Source organism: Zonotrichia albicollis, chromosome 3 (assembly GCF_047830755.1).
Source record: "Zonotrichia albicollis isolate bZonAlb1 chromosome 3, bZonAlb1.hap1, whole genome shotgun sequence".
Lineage (NCBI taxonomy): Eukaryota > Metazoa > Chordata > Aves > Passeriformes > Passerellidae > Zonotrichia > Zonotrichia albicollis.
This window is the reverse complement of record NC_133821.1, coordinates 97963745-97973046: the sequence shown is the minus strand read 5'-3', so window position 1 is coordinate 97973046 and position 9302 is coordinate 97963745. Positions and strand designations below refer to the sequence as shown.

At 47.8% G+C, this 9302-nt stretch overlaps 1 protein-coding gene across 2 annotated transcripts in view; it reads left to right on the top strand.

The window, feature by feature from the left end:
- Positions 1–1032: 1032 nt before the first annotated feature.
- The window catches only part of CSMD1 (CUB and Sushi multiple domains 1), a 1059975-nt gene continuing 1051705 nt past the window's right edge, over positions 1033–9302 (top strand). For both annotated transcript variants that reach the window (XM_074538179.1, XM_074538178.1), the window contains exon 1: positions 1033–1737. In XM_074538179.1, the coding sequence (XP_074394280.1) occupies positions 1671–1737 (67 nt within the window). In that variant the 5' untranslated portion in view covers positions 1033–1670. The remainder of the gene's footprint in view (positions 1738–9302) is intronic.

Below are 9302 nucleotides of genomic sequence, written 5' to 3'. Positions count from 1 at the left end.
TTTTTTTTGAGTGAGAACCACAACGTTTTTACCTAAATACGAGCTTATTACAAAGTCAGCCTACCTCGTTCAGCGCCTATTCACCACCTTCATGCAACTTACAACGAGAAAACAACTTCGCATATTTCCCCACGAAAGAAAACTTGTTTTAAGTGAATAATTACAACCTTGAAACTACCTTTCCAAAAGGGCTTGTGTTTCTGTCTTTCCTTCCTATGAGCCTTTGTCTTTTAATTACGGATATAGGTAAGCATTCATTATGGAGTCAGGCCCAGCATGCAGTGACGGTGACAATTCATACTGGATTGAAAGTCAGGGTTGGGCACGTTTATGCCACCCGTTTGAAGGCAGGCCTGGCACAGAAACCCTCGCTGGGATCATGGAGCATAGGGACCTGTGACATGACAACCTTGGATCACCATTTCCTTTCCCTCGGGCTCAAGGAACCAACCTGCTCTAGGCTGGTGGTGGGGAAGCCTCTGGTGCATACTGCCATGTCATATTCTGATTGGTTTTTCTTTACTTTTGGAAAGGATTGTTAATGGCAGAAATTCCTCTTGGCAACAAGAGCTCTCGAGAATGGCAACATAAAGACAAAGCAGTGTTCTGCAAGGAGAAATTGGCTCATCTCCTTCCTCTCAGGAACAACAGCTTGTTCTGATGAACAACTTAGAAGGAACGAGCAGGGCACATTTTGGACCTGAAAGCCTTCCCCTCTCAAGAGCGGGGACGAAAGCAGAGGGTAATTTCACCGAGGACGAGGGACCCCAGCACCCGCACCTCTCGCATGGGGCTGGCGGAGGCGAACCGCAGGCAGAGCCGGGGGACAGACAGGACACCGGGGAATCGCAGCCGAAGCCTCCCGGGCAGGTGCAGCCCTAGAGCCACTGCCCTTCTCCGCGCCGGGGGCACCGGGCCCGGGACAGCCATCGCTCCCTGGGGCCGCTCGGCGGCGGGCAGCAGCCGCCCGGGGAGGCCGTGCAGGGCGAGGGGCGAGGCCGTGCGGGGCCGTCCGGCGGCGCGGAGAGGCTGCGGGCTGGGCGAGCTCCGGCTGCACAGCGCCGGCCGCTTCCCCTCTCCCTGGGAAGTGATGGTTGAGTCCGGCGGCGGCGGCGGCGGCTTCTCGTGTGGCTGGCAGCCGCTCCGCTGCGCTGCCTGCGCTACTCTCGCCGCGATCCCTCCCTCCCTCTTCTCTCCTTCTCCTCCTCCTCCTCCTCCCTCTCCTCCTCCTCTTCCTCGCACTCTCCGCATCCCTCTCCTGCCGACGCCGCCGCTGCCCGGCTCTCCCCGCCGGCGGCCGTGCATGCCTCGCCGCCCGCGGCCCCGGGCGTGCCTCCCCTCCCTCCCCGGGTGCCCTCCCTCCCCTGGGCGGGCGGCGGGCCGGCGGCGCCGGGGCTCCGCGGGCGCTGAGCGGCGCAGCCCCGCCGCGGCGCGGGACTGATGCTGTCTGTGAGCAGAGCGGAGCGAGCCGCCCGCGCAGTCCTGCAGGAGGCGCCGGGCGCTGCGCGGCGCTCGGGACCCGGACCGCTCCTCTCCGCCTCTCCTCGCCCTGTGGTGGTTATTTGGCGCTGTCCTTAGCCCCGCTGCCGCTCGGAGGACACGGTCGCAGCCGAGAAGAGCCGCCGGGGGTTTTGTGTGAGAGTGTGTGTGTGTGTGGAATAACTGCAGACATGACTGCGTGGAGGAAATTCAAGTCTCTGCTGGTTCTCTGCGCGGGGCTCCTCACTGCAGCTCAGGGTAAGATTCGGGTTTCTTGCATTGCATTCGTGTAGGCTGTGGTTACGGCACTCATAACCCCTCGGCTAAATCTCTGCCTCTCGGCTGAGCTCTCTCCCTCGCTTCGTTTATGCGCCGGCTAACAGCAGGCTCCTGGAGCCCGGTCTCCCTTCTCCCTGCCTCCCACCTCCCGCCGGTGTTCCCCTAGGGCTCTGCTCCCGGCCGGTCACTTCCCCCGGGAGAAACCAGCCCCCCTGGAGTTGGGCAGCAGCCGCTGCGACGCCGCGAGCGGAGCCGTGCGCATCCAGCCGCCTGGGCAGCGCCGGAGTTTGGGAACACTTCGCTCTCCGCGCACGCACGAACGGCACCCGCTGCCGTGTGAGGGACAATCCCCGGGCTGGCAAGTTTGGATCTCCCCTCCTCCCGCCTCCCCGGCTTTTGCCGTGCTCGAGGGGGAGCGCGGAGTGGGTGGTCGCGGAGAGCCGCCTCCGCCTGCTTTCAGCCGGCTCCGCTCCCCGCAAGTTGCGCGGAGGCGGGGATGCGGCGCCGGGGACACCTCCGCCAGCTGCCTGCCCGTGCCCGAGGGAAGAGGACTCCTCTCTGCTGGGCGTGCGGTGGAGAGAGTCTCCCCACCCCAGCTGGGTTTCTCCTTAAAATCAATGGGGGAGGGTGGAAAAACGAGGGGGTGACGGGGGAGAATTTGGTTACACAACTTCAGTGCTGGCCTCAGCCCCATTACTTTGCCTCATCGCTGGAGACAACAACTTCCCCATTATTCACTTCGCCTCTCATTAGCCCTGCGCTTTTTCATGCTGGGAGAGATGCGAGTCTGTGTGTGCGAGAGAGAGGGAGAGACGGAGGGAGCGAGGCAGCTCGGAGCTGAGCACCTGTCCCCGATACAGCCTCTGTCATCTCCCACCTCGCTCCCGGTTGTTCTGCCTGCCTCCGGGATGACGGTTCCCCTTGCGGTTTGTACCGTCTGAGTCTCCCTTAACCCTTCCAAGGCGCTTTGCATCGTTCCCACCATTTTATTTTTCTCGCTGCTCTTTTCGGTGCGGGGGCGGCTGAAGAGGGGGGAGCAGGGCTACCGCGGCCCCCGGTTTGGCGGGCGAGGCTGGAGCCTTCCCCGTCCTGCGGGTGCCCACGGCCGGGTTCCTTCGCCCGCCTGGGTGGCACGGCAGAGTGCCTTCCCTCCCATCGCCTCCGGCCGTGATCTGCAGGAAGAGGCGGTGGAAGGCCAGCCCGGGCCGCCGGGAACCGGGCAGGAGGCTTGCCCGGTCCGGAGGAGCGGCTGCGGCTCCACACCAGCCCGATAGCATCCCTCCTCTGCCCGGATCCTGCCGCTGCCGCGGTCCACCGGGCAACGCCACCCGGCTGCCTCTGTGGGAAGGGAGCGGGGCGAGAAAGGCGCACGGCGCTCCTGGGCTGTGAATCCGCGGCTCCCGGGGATGGGGCTGTGCCCGGCAGCACACACAGCCCGCGGCGGGCGGGGGCTTCTCGGCGTGGCCGCCCTAGCCAAAGTTCCAGCCTGCCCCCCCCGAGCCCCGGTGCCTCTGTCCCGGTGCCGCCCGCGCACGTGCCCGGCTCCCGGTGCTGCCCCGGGCACGGCCCGGCCCGGCCCGGCCCGGCGGGGAGGGAGCTCCGGTCCCTGGCGGGGCTGCCCCGGGCACGGCCCGGCCCGGCGGGGAGGGAGCTCCGGTCCCTGGCGGGGCTGCCCCGACAGCCGCTCCCGGGGCCGGACCGCGGGACGAGGGGCAGCTGCTGCCGCGGCCACGCCGCTCCCGGGGCGCGCCGACACCCGCGACTCATTTGTTAAATACACTGTAGCCCGTTATGTCGCTTGACATTTAAGTGTTTTCTTTTCATGGCTGACAGCACATACGAAAAGCTGGAGGCTGGATCATGGTTATTCAGCGACGATCCGACGTGTTTTGCTTACATACAAAGGCTTTGCCAGGAACGTTTGGGCACTGCCTCTGATGCTGCTCTGCAGAATGTAATTATACCTGCTTAATGTGAAGCAGCAACACACCCACTTAAAGGCTAAAGACTGACTTAATGTTGAAGTCAAACAACAGGTTGAAGGGGAGCCATCGGGGACAGTTGACATAATTCCTTCCCGTTTACCTTCCCAGGCAATTGAGCACAGGTATCTATATTTAGTCAAATGTAATCCTGAGGCTGAAATTACGTTAATGCTTCAGAGAGTGAAAAAACTCCTTCCTTAGTAACATAAAGACCCAGGGTTTCAAGAGCACACAAAATAATTTTAATTATTAGATTCATAGAACTCTCTTTTGCCAGTCCCTTGCTATCAAATAATTTGGTCACTGTAAAAGGAAATCACCCAGGTTTTGCTTGGTTTGGGGATTTTATTAGCAAAAAAAGAAACAAGTGCTGAATTTCTGGAGGTGTTGCCACAGGCGTTCCCATATCTTTCAGTAAAATGACAGGTGGGTTGCTTTCTACAGTGTTCCTCGTTATGAAATGAAATGGAAACCCTTTGTTCCTGTGGAATTTTCTGTAACTTTTTTAAGGAACAAGCAAGGATGAAAATGTACATTCATCATCGTTCACTGTGGTAGACTTGAGGTACAGTTCTACACATTTCTTTGGACTGATTTAATCTGATTGATGGACCTGAGTGTTTTGGAAAACATTTGGGGAATCCTTCCCAGCTCATTGTGCTTTAAGCATCAAGGGAAATTAGTATGGAGTCATTTAAAGGAACCGCTTTCCCAGAAGCTACCCTATCATAGGAATTATGCCTCAACAAGACAGACGGCAGGCTGTTCAGCTATGCATGTTAAGATGGGCTTGTTTATAGAGCCATTTGCTAATTCTGATATGTTGTACTGTAACAAAAGCAAACATAAAAACCCCTATTGATTTTCTTGAAAGAAAAAAACACATCAATATAATTTCTGTAAAAATTCATAGTGGTACAGAACAAATAATAGAATTAGACTCAATTCAGATTAAAATTCAAGAAAAGAGTAAAAGACATTTCTGCTGTGACATAAGGTCTGTAGACAGCCTATATTCCATAGAACATACATTCAGTAGGAATACATACTGCTTAGTACCTAGAGTTGTTCCAGTACGTGTTTTCAAGGTAATTTCCTGGACGTGTTTAGATAACCACATACAGCACCTTCATTGCCAACTAATTGCCTCAAACTAAATGTACATAAGCAGGCTTGTGCAGAGATGTATCATTCAGATTAATGGAAATAACAAAGGGAAAACATTTCTGTTCTTAAATTAGATACAGACAGTAAAAGGACTCTCACATCTACAGCTCAGGATTTTGTTTTAAAAAAATTAAATAAATCTCAAAACATTTTATGTACCTTCTGTTTCCTGCTATCACTTTGTCATAATAAGTGCTATAACTACCTCACACAAAGTTACCACTCTGTTTAAGGCCTATTCCTGTTGGACTGAGAGTGTTTGTCTCTTTTAAAGTCTTTTTTTTTCTCCAAAGTAGTGTTTTTCAAACTGTGAGACTGGTCTCTCCAGAGAGGCTTCATTCTCTTCCAGAGAAGACTAAAGCAATTCTGAGGAAAATGAGCTGAAAAAAGGGAATTTTTAAAAGAACATCAGTGCAAGGTATTGAACACCCAGCTGTAAAACCAAGTATTTGATGGATGCATTCTCCATCCCCCAGCTCAGTGAGGAATTTGCCCTAGAAAGGCATAGTAGAGAATATCCTGCTCTGACCATGTAGTATTTTAAAGTAAAAATGCATTTACTTTTTGGTAATATCTGTATCTTACTAGTTTTTGCATTGAGATATGTATATGATGTCCTAAACTATGTGTAGGAATAGGAAACTTGGTAAGCTTGAATGTAATGTAGTGGAGAGCATATAAATGCCACAAAGATTCCCCAAACATTCATTTTAGACTCTTGTACCCATAGTTGAGGTTGAATTACCACTGTCAACCAGCAAAGATTTTTCAGTTTCTCTGGTGTGTGTGTGTGGAACAGGATATTGGTGTGAGGAGCTGAAGATGGCTTACAGGCACACGAAGACATAAGCACAAATGGAACTTCAGGATGTATTGAAATCTGTGAGGCCACTTCAGCAGCATCTCTGATTTGTATAGATAACCATTCTGCAAATTGTCTATACTGCAAATCTGTCTATTTTGCTGACTCTCACTGTCATGTCCCTTTATACAGGCATTGTCTGATTTTGATCAGACAATGTTTTGTTTTTTTTATTTGGGGAGGGCAGTTGTCATTTTTCCCCCTGCAGACTGGTTTTTCTATATAAACCCTTAATCTTATTTTTACTCATGGTGTGGTATTAGTGTTACATATGCATTGATATCAGCAAGTTTTAAAAAAGTCCTCTATGCCACTTATGCCTCCACAGCATTTCCACAAATAAAAACTTTTCTCCAAACAAATTAAGAAAATCTGAAACTGTAAATATTTTCAGTTATACATTCAAGATTTACCATGCTCTATAGAAAGGCTGAAAAGCCTCAGGGACCACTGTTTTCAACTTTTTCAAGATATAATCCATACACTATCACATTAAATTCCTTCTTGTAACCTTTCCTTGGAGAAGTGACTGCTTGATAGTGTCACAGTATAAAACCTCCAGTGGATTTAAAGATAAAATGTAATTTCACCTTGCTCAAATCCATGTTGAACCCTGGTGTTTCTCTTTGGCCATGGTGACACTGTTGTGCTGGCAAACAGCTTTCTGTGCGAGCGCGCACAGCAGCGCGGTGAGGGCTGCCCGCAGCCGGCAGGGGAGGCACTGAGGGAAGGGGAGTTGCTGCTTTAGCTGTGCCATCCGCTCAAGCAGTAGCATAAGTGTGAGACCTGGCCTCTAATTAAACTCCAGTGTGCAACTGGATTCAAGTCAGGGTCACAGAATAAAAATCTGGCCTCTAATTCTCCATATGGCTGCAAAATTAGCCATATTAGACTGAGATAAATTGGATGTTCTTCCAGTTTTTGCAGTGAGCGAAGAATAAGAATCATATGGAAATTCTCCTAATGTGTATGAATCACTTTCTTTTACTTAGAAGTTTTACTTTTCTATGTCAGTTCTAATTGCCCTTAAACCATTTTTTATCAACCACAAACTTTTGAAATAGGGGAAAAATGGCATTAATGCCTGAGGAGAGCTGTGAGATATTTCTTTGTCCTGACACATCTTTGTTCTGGCTGGATGAAAGACTTCACTCCACTATATGACATTTCCATTGCATTTAAGAAAATCTACACTGTATTTGTTATAAGCATTTCTCAGAGGAATAGCTACTTATACGAATAACTTGGATTATTGTTAGTGCTATATTGACACCCAAAGGCAACATATATCTGTTGTCTGCATTTAGTAACTGAATAGTAAATGCAAGAACTCTTTCAAGAGTAATGCATCTTATTTTTAACAATAACCCTTACTTTCTCAGAGACAAGAACTTTTTCTGCATTTCTTTCTCATATGGAAAAAAAAAAAGTAAAGAAAGTGATGGTGGTTTCTTGCCATTTTTTCCTGGAGGGCAGTTTTATTTAAAGGACAAAGCAGGATTTAATCACTCTTACATTGCTGATGATTAACCAGAACTCTTGATTAATCAGAATATCATCAATGATCTGCTTTTAGCAAAAAAAAAAAAAAAAAAAAAAAGAAGAATTCACAAATTCTAGCAATTATAATAATGCTTTAATTTCCATAATAAAAAATTAATCACAGTTTCTTACAGCTTTTTAATTTTTTATTATGCATTTTAATGATAAATTCATGCATATTCTGAAATAGTGATTTGACTTCTTTCAGGTAAATTTCTTGTCTCATCCCTGTCCAGTAAAAGGCAACTTCAGGCAGTTCTGAGAGCCCAATTCTGCTGCATTGGAAACTGAAATTTGTATTGATTTCTGAAATAGCTCAGTTGGCTACTTTTGAACAGATTGCTACTTCAAATAATCCAGACAAAGTAGATATTGCAGCTGAAGGGTAGAGTCAGATCTTGTTTAATTTGAGCTCTTGTGGAGAACTTCCGACAATGTTTGCACCCATGAATGACTTAGAAAAAGGAAAACTAGGTGAAACCTTGATAATATTAATATATTTATTATATGTAGAAGCAATTTGCTTTTAAACAGTATCTCTGGTATCTCTGAGCATCTGACCTTTAACTTACTTCATTTTTTTCTCTTTTTTTTCCTTTAAAGATATTAACAACAATACACAGAGAAACCTAGTATTATTTTAGTCTCTGGATGTTTTATATCTGTCTTACAGTATCCTATGGTACTGAAGTACAGAATCATGTTCCATATTCATGTCTTTGTCGTACAGTGGCTTTCCAAAAGAAACATTTGCAGCACTGCAGCTGACACAGACCTGAATAAATTAAGAGTAAAACTTTTTGTGCAGTGTTTGTTTGCAAATTTGCATGAAATATGGTCAGCATTTAAAAATTACATTTTGCAGTACTTGCTCCGTGCCTTGTGTTCATTTGCAAGGCAGTGTTTTGGGGTTTTTTAATGCAATTTTGCCAAACATAAAGTTCTTCTTTTTTTATTTCTTTTTTCTTGTCTGATTATTTCCCTTCCTTCTTTTTCTTTTTCTTTTTCTTTTTCTTTTTCTTTTTCTTTTTCTTTTTCTTTTTCTTTTTCTTTTTCTTTTTCTTTTTCTTTTTCTTTTTCTTTTTCTTTTTCTTTTTCTTTTTCTTTTTCTTTTTCTCTTTTTTGTTTTTTCTGTTTTGGTTTTGTTTTTTTTTCTAGAGAATAATTTCTAAACCTATATTTGAAGGTTTTTATTTAAATGTTCTTCTAATTTTGATGTGTGCAGCAAACCTTTGACATTTGTCACAGAGTAAATCTGGGTCTAGGGATATTTTTTTCCTCTCACCCATCCTATGAGTTGCAGATCAAATATAGCCATGATAAAATATTGCATAAATCATTGTTTACTTCCTTTGACCTGCCTTACTTGCCATATTGTGTTCACACATAAGCTCCAAAAGAACACAGACATTCAAACTTTTATTTACTTACACTGGTGCTGAAACATAAGCAATTTACAGTGCACTGGGAACAAAAGTGCAGCCAGCCTTGCCCTGTACTTGGAAGTTGGGTTCAAAGGTGGACCTAAACACATTGGAGACCACAATGAGGTTGTTTTCTTTTTAAAATACTGGCCTAGCTGTAGCCTGGATTTAAAGTGTCCTCACTGTTCTTGCAATGCTGGCTGCTGAAGTGGATGGGTTAGCTTGCCTTGCTTTGCAGAGTGTATCCAGAATACATGGCTGAGATCTTAGGCTTGGCTTTTGGGCGCTGTGCTTGAGCTTGCCTGGTGAGAGTGCCTTGGGGCTCAGCCTCACTCATGGTGCATCCAACACCCCCATGGAACTCGGGACCCACAGCCCGGGCGCTGGGGGTCCTGCTGCTCTACAGCACAGGTGCAGCTGCACGGAGCAGGGAGGGCACTTTGTCAAGAAGCAGCTGATGTTAGGAAGCAAGGGGCGGCTAGATATTACAGGAATATACATCAGCTTGCAGAACCTGCCTTGCCCTGAACCTAGAAAAAAAAATGCAGGTGACTGTGAGGGCAA